At 39.1% G+C, this 14757-nt stretch overlaps 1 protein-coding gene across 3 annotated transcripts in view; it reads right to left on the reverse strand.

Moving 5' to 3' along the window:
* The window catches only part of LPIN2 (lipin 2), a 93419-nt gene that overhangs the window by 27652 nt on the left and 51010 nt on the right, over window positions 1-14757 (reverse strand). For all 3 annotated transcript variants that reach the window (XM_032293275.1, XM_032293273.1, XM_032293274.1), the window contains exons 3-4: window positions 8128-8223; window positions 4704-5005 (exon numbers count right to left, since the gene is read on the reverse strand). In XM_032293275.1, the coding sequence (XP_032149166.1) occupies window positions 4704-5005; window positions 8128-8223 (398 nt within the window). The remainder of the gene's footprint in view (window positions 1-4703; window positions 5006-8127; window positions 8224-14757) is intronic.

Consider the following 14757-nt stretch of genomic DNA (forward strand, 5'->3'; position numbering starts at 1 on the left):
CAGTACTAGTCAATGAATTTCAGTGTGGCTAAGGATCTCAGTTGGCATTCATAAAACAAATGGCACCCTGCAATGCTTCTTTCTGTGTTATGTGTCAGAAATGAAGGACAGAAAAGAAAGGGAGCATCTGTAAGATCCATGTCACCCTGAGTAACTGCACTCACCCTAAAAGAACATGGAGGGTTCTCTAGAAGCCAGTTACTGATCAGGAGATGAAGCATGCAGATCATCAGAGCAGTAGATGCTATCTGCGAAAAGTTTTAGGCTCCCCGGATTTGGCTCCCACATACCACTTTTTAAGTCAGTCTGCTTTAGTGGATTAAAAGTTGAGATTCCTTTCTGATGGTTTGATCTTGAGCCTCCACTTTTGCTACTGCTGGGTATTGAAATATTTCCATCAGTGGCATGTTTTATATATTTGCACTCAAGATTATGCTAGAACACCATCCAATTATGAGTTTCTTCCCTCCAAAAGGCTACATATGCTGAGGTATAATGTTTTTAATCTCTCTCTCACACCCACAGACATATATCCATCCTCTGGAAGAACAAACAAAGCTTCCATTTTATATTTAAGCCCAAAGCCCACTTCAGGAGGGGAGGGAAACTCACTAGGTATAGTTCAAACAAAGTCCTGTATGGTTTAAAATTCTCCAATTTTCAGAAATGAGTTTCTTCCAGCTGTGCAAAACAATCTGCTTTAAAGAATGATCACCTCTTTCATCTGCCACCTTCAAGGAGCCTCAATTAGCTTTAATTCTGTTATCAATAAAATTCTTGAAAATTAAAGACTTTAAACATAATGCCATTTGTCAAAACAAAAGAAAAACCTATTTTATGTATTTATCATCTCTGGAAAAATAATTTCTTTTCTAAGTGGTAGGAGCTGAGATTATGCTACAGGAAAGCTGCAAATTCCGCAACACCACCATGTAACTCCTAGCTCTCACAACTGCAAAAGCAACTGACTTCCTATTCTTTCTCTCTTAGATTTTGAATACGTTGTTTCATATGTTGTAATGACCATAAACAGCTTCCCTCAAATAATGTTAGAGTCTAGATGCTGAGCTGCAAGGGGCCTTGTAAAGGCCCCTTCGGTTCTCTCACTTTACAAATTAGGAAACCAACACCCTGGGTAATGAAGAGGTTACTGTTCTACAATCTATAATGGGCCCAGTCTGTCTACCTTTTTAGCTCAGTGCTTATTGCAGAATACAACCTGAATTTTCACAAATGCTTACATTTTGTTTTTTTTAAGTCCTAATTTCTGTTGGCTGTATTATTTAAGCAGATTCTATTTTAAGGAAATTTCAGGGGAAGAGCTCCTCCAGGTGGCAGCATCTATTATTCAATGGTAACACCTAAAGAAAAAGCAAACCATCAAGCACCTGAAAATGTTTGCAAGGCCCTAGCTTACAGGTGTTGTGACATGCCTGCTTACCAAGCCAGCAGGATGCTGGCTAAGAGATAGGCTGGCAGCCATTTGTATCTGTCAACCAAATCAGTACACAGATTTGGTGGATACAGCCTTTCACACCATCTGGAAAAGCAAGGTATGTACTAGTACTTCTGCAATGCATTAGATTACATTCATTCACAAATTCCTTTAGAATAATGATTCTCGTAAAACTTAGTAGAGAACTTGGCATATGTTTTAGAAATTTAACTTCCCAAGCTGCAGTTGTTCAGAAATTCTAAACTTTGCTTTATTGTGTTTAACAAAGGACACAGGTCAACAAAACTTTAAGGCAAAAACATTACTTCAATGCTCTTTTCGGTAGATCTTGAAAGGGTTTTAGTTGATAAAAATATTTTCAGGAACAAAGCACTTCTGGGAGCATTACAAGGCTAATCCTAATAAAACTTAAGATATGTAAGTATTTCAAGTTTTTCTCAAAAGAATACATGTTTCTTGCCCACCTACACATTTTACTATATATAAGAAAAAACTTTTAAAGGAATTGATATATATATTTTTTTGAGAGGGAGTCTTGCTCTGTCAACCAGACTGGAGGGCAGTGGTGTGATCTCAGCTCACTGTAACCTCTAACTCCTGGGTTTGAGCGATTCTCCTGACTCACTCTCCTGAATAATTAGCCTGCCACCACACTCGGCTAATTTTTGTATTTTTAGTAGAGATAGGGTTTCACCATGTTGGCCAAGCTGGTCTTGAACTCCTGACTTCAGATGATTTGCCCGCCTCAGCCTCCCAAAGTGGCGGGATTACGCTTTGGTGGTGGGTGAGCCACACTCCTGTATATTTTAAGTCGTCTCTAGATTACTTATAATTCCTTGTGTAATGTAAATGCTGTATGTATTTTTAGTAGAGATGGAGTTTCCCGTGTTGGCCAAGCTGATCTCGAACTCCTGACCTCAGGTGATCTGCCTGCCTCGGCCTCCCAAAGTCCTGGGATTACAGGCATGAGCCACCACACCCAGCCTGTTTATAATGTTTTTAATATTCCTGAAATCAAGCAGTAGAAAAGTAAAAATTCTCAGTTTATTTCCCTAGGGAAGAGAAGGACAAATAACCTTTAAGAGACTGAAACGGCCGGGCGCAGTGGCTCACACCTGTAATCCCAGCACTTTGGGAGGCCGAGGCGGGTGGATCACGAGGTCAAGAGATCGAGACCATCCTGGTCAACATGGTGAAACCCCGTCTCTACTAAAAAAATACAAAAAAATTCAGCTGGGCATGGTGGCGTGTGCTTGTAATCCCAGCTATTCAGGAGGGTGAGGCAGGAGAATTGCTTGAACCCAGGAGGCGGAGGTTGCGGTGAGCCGAGATCGCGCCATTGCACTCCAGCCTGGGTAACAAGAGTGAAACTCCGTCTCAAGGGGGAAAAAAAAAAAAAAAAAAAAAAAAAAAAGAAACTGAAAAGAAAAAGGACAGGAAGAGTCTCTTTTAAAGAAATTCTGGTATTTTTTATCAGCTTAAATTTCTTTGGGAATCAATGATATACAAAAGTAGAGTTCAGAACATTTATAACAAAACTCTTCCCAGCTAGTATTTTGACACTGACAAATTATTCAAATTTATTGATTTATTCGGGATTTAAAATTTTGTAAATATAGTATACTCTGGTTTGTAGAGTTTAACACACTTTTCTACTATTGCTTCCAATCTTTTGTTGTTTAGTTTTATTGGAGGAATTCTGTATTCTATTGGAACTAAAATAAAAGTTTAATATATTCAGTATGGGAGGAGTAAGAGAGATCACCACAGACATGACAGCTAGTCAGCAATGAAACAAAGTAGAAAAAAATTTCAGATATTAAAAATGGCTATGTTACTTATAATATCAAATTCTAAAAAATTACTATCAAATGTAGGCGTTTCATTCTAAGATTTAAACTCTGGATTTCAAAATTTTAGAAAATGAATTGTTTTTGCCAAAAAAGGATTATTATACTGTTATTCATTAATGCAGTATAATTATAATATACTAATACTATATTAATTAACATTTTTTGCTGGGCTCAGTGGCTCATGCCTGTAATCTCAGCACTTTGGGAGACTGAGGCGGGAGGGTTGCTTGAGGCCAGGAATTTGAGACCAGCCTGAGCAACATAGCAAGACCCCAACTCTACAGAAAAAATTTTAAAACTAGCTGGGTGTGGTGGCAAGCACCTATGAGGTAGAAGGACTGGTTGAGCTCAGAAGTTCAAGGTTACAGCGAACTATAATCGCACCACTTCACTCCAGTCTGAGCAATAAAGGGAGAACCTGTCTCAATTAAAAAACAAAGCATTTTTTTCTCCGATTTGACTACTTAAAACAAAAGACTGGCAAATAAAACACATACTAGATTGAGGTAGAGTTTACTCTTGATATATATTTGGTTTCTATTACTAGAAAAAGAAATTATTTCCCTCTATTCTAGGACAAAAAATAAAACCAAAAAACACTTGAACAGCACTGTTTTCCAGGAAGTAGGGCATGACCTCTTTTCAGCAGATGGAGTGAAAATACACAAGTGGACCAGCAGTTCCCTCCACAAATAAAGGGTCTGGAAACACAGGGCCACTAGTGGGCAGCAGCTTCTTTTCCAGTGGTCACTAACGAAGAGAGTCCCCTACCAACACATGGATGGTCCTAGTGCCACGGTGACCACTAAGGAACATGTGGAAGAAAACGGAATCTTGAATGAGAAAATGTGTTCTACTCTCAACTGTTATCTTTCAACCTCAGACACTGCTGATATGAAAATGGCATATAATGAGCTCCTCAACAGAGCAGGTAAAAAGCGGCAATCAAGGTATCTCACTTAAAAAAATTAAAACTCCTTCCTCTTCAATTCCAATAAAACAAAATTCAACTCCTCAGAAAAAAGATACCAAACCTAAGGCTACTTGGGTAGGGAAATCTCAGAGATGACATTGTGCCCGACTGTATCTGCTCACCCAGGGGCAAGTCACTAATTCAGATCTTTTGACTTAGAACTTATTTGGCTCCTGGAAACTTCTCGTATGAAAAGAAACACATAACCAGTCTGCTACAAATGACATTTCAGTAGCACAGCAGGATGTCTCATGACAAATTTTGCAGAAGAGCTGAAAGAAACAAACTGCCTTTGCTGCTCAATTCCACTGTATATCCATTAAAAAAATGGCAGCTCCTGGCTTTACATGAACTCTATCTACAGTGGTACACTGGACAGCATGGTACCCACACAAGACTGTCCCCAGGCTGAGTGCCCTACCGTGCTGCCTGGGCCCCCTTGTCATCATCGGAGCTCACGCCTACATCACATGTGTCTTCTGCAGCAGGAGAGGCGGCCTGCTCTTCCTTCTTACTGTCTTGTTTGCATTTCTTTCTCCTCCGTTTTTTCTTTTTCACAGAACTTGGAGTAAAAACTGTCTCTGTTTCCAAGACGTGTGAGATGTCTGAACTCTGAGATGGTCTTTCATCTCCACCTGATTTCACCAAAGGGGTGTCAATATCTTTAAAGAACTGATCTTCGGTAGGAATTGGTGAGGTGGCAAGGTAAGCAGGAAGCTTTTCCTTAAGGAGAATGGAGAAAGAAAAGTTATCCAAGACAAACTATACAGTGAATTAAGGCAATAATATTTTGAATATATAAATTTTCACAATGGTAGAAAAAATACATATTCCCTAAATGCAAGAAACTCCCACTGAACTAAGGCACTGTCTACTGTTCTCTGAGAAGGTCTTTCCCTGGTGAGGCAGCTAGGTGCTAGCCCACTTGGGCACAACATGTAACCGAGTACATCAGAAGGAACTGATATGCCAAGTCAGCATGGAACACCCGAAAGCCGTAATTAAAGCTGAGCCAATTAAATTTTTCACAAAGCAAAGATCAAAGCAGCAGCAACAATCTAAGAAGGTGTTACAAAGGACTGTCAATAACTCACACAGAACATTCAGAAAAGGACAAAGCAGAAGGCAGAGATTAAGGACACTGTGTCGGACAAAGGGCAGCAGGACAGATGAGTGACATGAGGAACAACAGGGATGCAGAGTGGCCAATGCTTATGTTTCGCCAAATTAATTGAGGGTGGAGAAGGGCAATTAGAGACAATATTCTCTAACAAACGATGTTAGTAAAATTTTAAACCATAAAGCACTTAAGTTTTAAAAAGAAATACTCCTTCCTCTAAGAATTCAAAAGAAGAAGGCCCAATATTTAGCGGCAGTCAAATTCCTATTTAATACTAAATAAACAATCAAATCTGATGTTCAGTAAATTCATGTATTAGCCATTTGTTTCATTCCTTTGTATCATCAGAGGAAATGGAAGGTACAAAATAGAGATAAAAATTAACCCATATAATTTAAAATACTCAAGCTTTTATAACAATAGTTCTGAAAATATATGGGTTTCTGTAATTGTTTTTTATTAAGCTTTTGAACTTAGCTTTGATAAACATATTACCCTGAAGCTAAAGTCTGATTTACCTAGAAGAAATTTGTGTTCATCAGCAACACATACTTATAAAGAAACTGTAATAGGATATTCTGAATGCCCACAAGAAACCCAGATAAGAGGTTGTGGTCTCTGACTTTGAGGATTTTTAATTCAATGATTTTTATTTTACCTACTGAAAGCTGTTTTTGTTTCTGGTGGTAATTCTTAGTTCTATTATAGCAGTGTTTGTGGGAATGAAAATAACCTATAAACTATGGTATGTTCATACTATGGAATACTGTGCAGTTAATAAAAGCATAAAGTTAGGTTTAGAACTAGACTTGAAAGAAATGTTGATGACAAATAATTAAATGAGAAATGTTTAAGAGAAAAAAGGCAAATAAAAGGCAACAAACTGGGTTTTTGATCAATTTTTATCCTACTCTACATTACGAACCCCTAGAGAAACAGGAGTACATTGTATTTATAGCATGCGGCATAGAATAGTAATTCCAACATTTGTTGGATAAATCATCAATTTTTTATTTTAAAGAGAAGCATACTACACAAGAGGTATGCAAATTTGTTAACATATGGGATGGGAAAAAAGAGGCTGAAAAGCTGACATTCTCCAAGTTGTCCTTGCTAAGCATAGTTTTTGGTGTAACTGTCAGAATAAGCCATGAAAATTAGGTAACTACCAACAACCCAGTCCTCTCACTTACTGTGCCTGCTGATTGAGAAGTTCAGTCAGTGTTAGGGATTATAAATAATTTTAAGAAATATATAAAAAGTGTTTTATTTTTGTGACAGATGTCATTTATTATGTTTCATTCTGCTCTTTGCCTCAGTCTCTGATAAGGAAAAATGTTGCTTAAGCCAAGTAAATGCAAATGAGGTATTATAAAGACAAGCAATTAAACCAGAAAAAGCACCAGTCCGATAAAGCTTCCCCTCCATAAACCATAGTGTTTCAATGCTGCTTTACATACTGATAGGTACCCTAAGTTGTTGGTTTCTCAATCAAAAAATGATAAACAATCTTATTTTGCTATTATATTTTTTGGTAAAAATTTTCTTTGTAAATTATATCAAACTGTAACTTCATCTTCAAAGCCAAAAAAGTAGTTCTGTATCCTTAATAACTTGATACTTAACAGTTTTGGCAGTTGAGGTTTATTCTTTATGAAGAAGGATGTATATATGCCTTTAAAAAAATTTTTAAAAAGATGCACGTTATCTGACTGAATTGTTTAGTGGGAATGTAAAATCTATCATTAATAAATTCATAAAAAGATCCACATTGAATCTATCAAGAACAGTTAACCCCCATTCAAATCAGTAGATATAGAATGTATGTGTTGGGGAGGGGTGATCACAACAAATCATGCTCGCTTACTAAAAGAAGTCAAACATGTAATCACTTATAAAAGGATATAATTTATCCAATTAACTTTTTTGTCCAATTAATTTAACTCTTGAGATCATAATAAATTAATTCACATGACTTTTTAAGGTTAGGGATGTAATATTCCTGCCAAAATGGTAAATATGATTCCCAGTCGAAAGGTCACATGTGCATAAACAGAGAGCCAGAAGAGAAATGCCTTAATTACTCAGGCAGAACTGAATGTATTCAAGTCAAGATACAAACCAGAAGCGACACTAACAAAGTTCACTAAACTTAGAAAGTGGTATGCCTTCCCTCACAAAAAGCCCAAGTACGTGCAATCAGCATGCTCCCTGCACCCTGAAACTTTGTATGGAGAAAAGTTCTTAATTCCTTCAGCTCCTTTTTGACAGCTTAGTCCTTCAACATGAAACTAAAACTTGTCTAGCCAGCAACAGTTCTGTGTACAATCAACTACAAAAAACTGCTATTGGGGCCAGGTGCAGTGGCTCATGCCTGTAATCCCAGCACTTTGGGAGGCTTAGGTGGGTGGATCACCTGAGGTCGGGAGTTCGACACCAGCCTGACCAACATGAAAAAACCCCATCTCTACTAAAATTACAAAAATTAGCCAGACATGGTGGTGCATGCCTGTAACCCCAGTTATTTGGGAGGCTGAGGCAGGAGAATTGCTTGAACCCGAGAAGCAGAGGTTGTGGTGAGCTGAGATCGCACCACTGCACTCCAGCCTGGGCAACAAAGAGCGAACCTCCGTCTCAAAAAAACAACAAAAAAACCCCCGCTATTGGGCCATGCACCAGAGGCCTGAGTACCCTGTGTAAGAGGGTGCAAACTATGTAAACTTACATATTCTTCTTCAGTCTCCTCAACAAAGAAAGCTTCTCCATTGTCACCCAACTTCATGTGAAGATCCACTGCATTGCCGTTGATTTCTATATCAATCTATGGGAGAAACAAAGTATGACTTAATGTTCAAGGAATCTTTCCTTCAAGTTAAACTAAAACCAAATTCTGAGTTCTCAAGCCAAACTTTGTATAGTATTGAGGTTTGTAGAACTAAAGCCTCTGAGAATCACTGCTACTTGCTCCTACCCACACCTAAGAAGCCAAATAGAGCTGGGTAGAGGGAGGGATGGATAACTAGGGATTGAAAAGAAATGTTCCACCATCTATTTTTACAACATATAAAAATTTTAAAATTATTTTTTCAAATGTAAAATGGGAGAAATATCAGTCAAACATCTGCACACTTTCCAAGTTATGACATAGTCAGGCTTCACCTCACACGATTCAGATACACACAGGTTTCAGGAACCTCAGTATGTGAGCTGTGAGCAACTGCATCAAAAGTACAACTTCACTGCCAGCCCTTCTGCCCACAATCACTATGTAAGTAACAGGTGACAATCAGTTCTGTGACTGGTCACTGATGATGATGGTCACATTTTCCCAGGAACCAGGCAAAACAATGAGATAAGTTAATATGTTGAATAAAATTCAGGTAGACATATGCATTAGGCTGTTTTTGTGTTGCTATAAAGAAATACCCAAGGCTGGGCAATTTATAAAGAAGAGAGGTTTAACTGGCTCACAGTTCTGCAGGCTGTGCAACCATGGCACTGGCATCTGCTTGGTTTCTGGGAAAGTCTCAGAGGAATCAGTGTGATAAGTGATACATGTTTACTCAAGGCAAAAGGCGAAGGGGGTAAGGACACGTAACATAGTGAGAGCAGGGGCAAGAGATGGGGGGTGCCACACAAAGGTGTCACACACTTTTAAACAGTTGGATCTTGTGAACTCAGCTGAAACTCATTCATCACCAAGTGGATGGCATTAAGCTAACCATGAAGGATCTGTCCCCATGATCCAAACACCTACCACGGGGTTCACCTCCAACACTGGAGTTCACATTTCAATATTACACTTGGAGGGGACATCCAAACCATATCAATATATTTTGTCAAAATGCTTTTTATAAAACTCCTATGTATGGGCTGGGCACAGTGGCTCATGCCTGTAATCCCACCACTTTGGGAGGCAGAGGCAGGCGGATCACCTGAGGTCAGGAGTTCAAGACCAACCTGACCAACATGGTGAAACCCCATCTCTACTAAAAATACAAAATTAGCCAGGCGTGGTGGTGCATTCCTGTAGTCCCAGCTACTTGGTAGGCTGAGGCAGGAGAATCACTTGAACCCAGGAGGCAGAGATTGCAGTGAGTTAAAGTCATGTCATTAAAAAAAAAAAAAAAAACCTCCTACATATGAATAACATAATCACACTGCAGGGGGTGAGGAAGAGTGAAACTAACGTAAGTCACCTTGGAAAACAGTATTTTGACTTGTATTATAAGAAAGACATTTTTTTTGTTGTTTTGAGATGGAGTCTTGCTTTGTCTCCCAGGCTGCAGTGCAGTGACACGATCTGGGCTCACTGCTACCTCTGCCTCGTGGGTCAAGTGATTCTCCTGACTCAGCCTCCCAAGTAGCTGGGATTACAGGTGCCTGCCACCACACCCAGCTACTTTTTGCATTTTTAGTAGAGATGACGTTTCACCATCTTGGCCAGGCTGATCTTGAACTCCTGGCCTCGTGATCCATCCAACTCAGCCTCCCAAAGTGCTGGCATGACAGGCATGAGCCACCGCATCCAGCCAAAAGATGTATTTTACATATGTTACTCTAAACAGGTATTCTACAGTAGTTAGTACATTCACAGAGATTTGAGTTAGCAATTCTGAATCTATTTTGTATTTCCTAGGATTGAGTAACTAGATAAACTGATGATAATAAGATACATGTTTCCCATTGAAAATTTAAAAAGTTATAAATAAGCAGGGGAAAAGAAGCCTGCAATGGTAAATGGGAACTGGAGGAACCCGTGTGCACTCATGATTTTTATATATACACGTAGATGTGCATGTGTGTGTGTCTGCACACACATCCACTCATTTCCTAGTTCTGCCAGCTCAGGCGGCCTAGAAGCAATGATACCTCAGGAATAATGAGCACACCTAATAGCCAGATGTTTGTTTGTAAATACTATGCTTCAATAAAAGGAACCAGCGTAAAATAATTAATTCCAGAGGTGAGGCAGGGAAAGTAGCTTCTTTTGGAACATGGAAGGAAGGAGGGGTTCAAAAACTGATGGGAGCATTTCAAAGGAACTCAACTTGTAGGACCTATACTAACAGTCAAACTGGGACAATATGAGCAACTAATTTCATTTTTGGAGGCTATCCATTTAACCAGTGTAGCTGGAAAAATAAAAAAATGCTTCTTTATCATGCAAATTCAGACTCTAAACTATTCATACACCATCTCAAAAAAATTAACACTTCATGGCCCTTACTTTTAGAGATCAAGTATGACATTTCTCATTATGATTACTTACTTCATTCTCTTCATTTGACTTTAAATGGAGTTTGGTCTTTCCAAAAATTAAATATAACATCAAATTATGCCAATAGTCCCAATACTTAAAAGAATATGCTGTGAGCTCTTTAGGCAACAACAACAAAAAGATTTTTAAAATATTTTGAGAGAGAGTACCAAGTTGGAACAAATTCTTCCTACTAAGGTGATTATCTTAAAAAGGATACTCATTTTGATGTATTAAATGCTAGTAAAATGGTTTTAAAAATAACCCCTCATTTCCATATAGTCTTACTTCCTACACTGTGGTTTAATTGTGCTGAACATAATATGACCAAGATGCTGAAATGAAACTGGTATCTCTGAGGAATAGTCGATGTGGGAGACATCTGAACTGGCTTACCACTCTTTGGGTAAGAATATCTCAAATGTATTTTGGGAATCTATTCATCCTGTTTCAATTCATGTACAAGTTGGGTGTCTTAAACCCAAAAATCTGAAATCCAAAATGCTAAAAAATTTGAAACTTCTTGAGCACTGACATGACACTCAAAGGCAATGCTCACTGGAGCACTTCAGATATTAGATTTTCAGATTTGGGATGCTCAACCAGTTAAGTATAATGTAAATATTACAAAAAATGAAAACGTTGAAATCCAAAATGATCTGGTCCCAAGCATTTCAGATAACGAATACTCAACCTGTATTTCTGGTGTGACTTTAGGGAGAAGAAGTGGGCTGCTGTCCATGTCAATAAATATATCCCATTCTCAGCTACAGAAAGGGGTCCCAGATTATATATCTGTTCCTTTAACAGAGAGGCTAAATACTGATACTTCCATGGGAAGGTCTCTCTTCACAGGGGTTAACAGACTGTGAACCTGGAGGTATTGGTGGCCACCTTACCACCAATTGAGAGAAAATATACGTGGAAGCAGAGCTGAGAGGTGGGGAAAGAGAATTCTGACAGCAAGCTTTTTTGCCTAAGCTACCAGAGGGTGAATTTCTGTTATCAGCAATGAAAATAGTTTTAATATACTGGGTTATTTAACTTTGATGAAAAATCTGGCTGGGTGTGGTGGCTCACACCTGTAATCCCAGCACCTTGAGAGGCCAAGGCAGGTGGATTACTTGAGATCAGGAGTTCAAGACCATCCTGGCCAACATGGAGAAATCCCGTCTCTACTAAAAATACAAAAATTAGGCATGGTAGTGTGCACCTGTAATCCCAGCTACTCAGGAGGCTGAGGCAGAGGAATCGCTTGAATCAGGGAGGCGGAGGTTGACCCACTGCACTCCAGCTTAGGCGATAAAGTGAGACTCCATCTCAAAAAAGACTTTTATAAATAATCAAATAATCAGTTTTCTGATATCAACAAAAATACATTTAAAAATATCAAGTACATGTTTACCTTCTAAAATTAACCTCCTAGGTTATTAAATTTACTGGGAGTACTGCTATTCTATCAAACAATTACATATCGATGGCAGTGGGAAAAGCACTATACTATATTACTCTAAACAGTGGTTTTAAGGTAGTCATGAGCTCGAATTCACTTCATAGGTACCCCTGTATTTGCAAATTTCGGGTCTTTCAAATCAATGGCCAGCTTTCCCAAACCCAAACTGACTTAAAAATAAGACAAACAGTTAATGCAAATTGCCAGCCTATCTCAAAATAGGCATGATTTCAGTTTTACTCTCACAGGAAAGCTGTTTTGGTAAATCAAATGGCCAAATTTCCTCCCAAACCTATTCTTTGAGTTTGAGATACTAAGGGAGTAGGGGGAAAAAATTCTCTTTTCCTATGCCTCATGGGAACATTCCTATTAAAAATGCAACATTTTGGCTGGTTGCGGTGGCTCACACCTATAATCTTAGCACTTTGGGAGGCCGAGGCGGGCGGATCACGAAGTCAGGAGATCGAGACCATTCTGGCCAACATGGTGAAACCCCGTCTCTACTAAAAATACAAAAAAATTAGCTGGGCGTGGTGGTGCACACCTGTAGTCCCAGCTACTCGGGAGGCTGGTGCAGAAGAATTGCTTGAACCCAGAAGCGGAGATTACAGTGAGCCAACATGGCACCACTGCACTACAGCCTGGGTGACAGTGCAAGACTCTGTCTCAAGAAAAAGAAAGCAATGTTTTGACAAGATAGTAACACAACAAATTGTGTAGCTTTTGTACAGGGATTGTATTACTTCCTAAATTAGAGGCACACAGCATGCAAGAAAAGGTGTTTTATCTATTTGATCACCATTTACAGATGCACAAATGCTTATATATATTCATCTGCCTGCAGGTTCCATTTTGAAAGGCCAGACACTGATCCAATGTGATTAAAAAAAAAAAAAAAAATCCAAAATCCCAGCCAAAAAAATAAGGATAATGATGCCTTATCAGCAGTTTTACAATAGATCCATACACAACTAATAGGAAATTTCGGTTTGTTGCTAATTCTCTCAGAACAGATCCAGTCTGCAAGTACTATTGGTATTGCCTCAAAGAAAGAAAAAATTCCAGACCAGGCGTGGTGGCTTACACCTGCAATCCCAGCAACTTTGGGAGGCTGAGGCGGGCAGATCACCTAAGGTCTGGAGTTCAAGACCAGCCTGACCAACATGGAGAAACCCCGTTTCTACTAAAAATACAAAAGTAGCTGGGCGTGGTGGCGCATCCCTGTAATCCCAGCTACTCAGGAAGCTGAAGCAGGAGAATCACTTGGACCCGGGAGGCGGAGGTTGCCATGAGCCGAGATCACGCCTTTATACTCCAGTCTAGACAACAAAAGCGAAACTCTGTCTTAAAAAAAAAAAAATTCCAGAGAAGCTAAACTGTGGCTAAATAACACTGTTTTGCAATAGAAAGTTTCTAAGTTCCTAAGTAAACTGCAACTGCTTTTGCTTTCTAAAGGGTGACTCTGAACTGGGGCCAGACCACACAAGCCTCTGAAATGTGGTTCTCCAGTGGAAACTGGTTTTGTAACACTTAGAAATGAGATGTTTTTCCTGGAGGAAAAAAAAGAAAAAGAATATCTAGTTTTGTGAAATCCACTTTAATTCACTCTCAAAATAACATTAACTAAATAGAGGGAAATTTATATTTAAAGATAGGCTATATGAAATAGCAAAAAGCTGAAAATAAATGTTTTCAACTTACACCAGTGGTCCTCTACCGTGTACTTTTAGGTCTGTGCCAGAAAATGGTGAGGACCTTTTGTTGTGCTTTAAAATGCTGACAAAGCCCTTCTATATTATTTAAGTAGAAATTGCAGAGCAAGAGTAGAAAGAGAAATCTTACTATGAACCTGCAAAGTATTATTACTAGTTCTGTTTTCTAATGTGATTGACATCTGATATACTAGCAAAACTTCCAGCTGCTCCATAACCTGAAGAGATTATAACAAAAAGAAAAACCTACACAAATATCTTCTTCCTGAATGAACCTTCCCTAAAACAAATGAAACTCAGCCAGCCTATGGTAGGTTGGTTAGCATTTCAGTCAAATTTGGGGACAAGTCCTGGTATCAACAACAGAATTTAGATTACAAAAGCTTTTACAGCTTTGTCAAAACAAACAAAATGTGGCATTAATTACTTTCCTTTTAAAAAATATGGCCAGGTGTGGTGGCTCTACGCCTGTAATCCCAGAACTTTGGGATGCCAACGCGGGCAGATCACTTGAAATCAGGAGTTCAAGACCAGCCCAGCCAATATGGTGAAACCCCGTCTCTACTAAAATTACAAAAAATTAGCTGGGTATGGTGGCGCATGCCTGTAATCCTAGGTACTTGGAAGCCTGAGGCAGGAGAACTGCTTGAACCTGGGAGGCAGAGGATGAAATGAGCTGAGATTATACCACTGTATTCCAGCCTGGGCGACAGAGTGAGAGCCTGACTCAAAAAGTGAGAGAGAGAGAGAGAGAGAGAGACAGCGAGAGAGAGAGAGATAGCGAGAGAGAGAGAGAGAGACAGGCAGAGAGAGAGAGAGACAGACAGCGAGAGAGAGAGAGAGAGAGAGAAAGAGAGAGAGAGAGACAGACAGCGAGAGAGAGAGAGACAGAAAGGCAGAGAGAGAGAGAGACAGGCAGAGAGAGAGACA

The sequence above is a fragment of the Sapajus apella genome, unplaced genomic scaffold (genome assembly GCF_009761245.1).
Source record: "Sapajus apella isolate SASKATOON/1434 unplaced genomic scaffold, GSC_monkey_1.0 scaffold29, whole genome shotgun sequence".
NCBI lineage: Eukaryota > Metazoa > Chordata > Mammalia > Primates > Cebidae > Sapajus > Sapajus apella.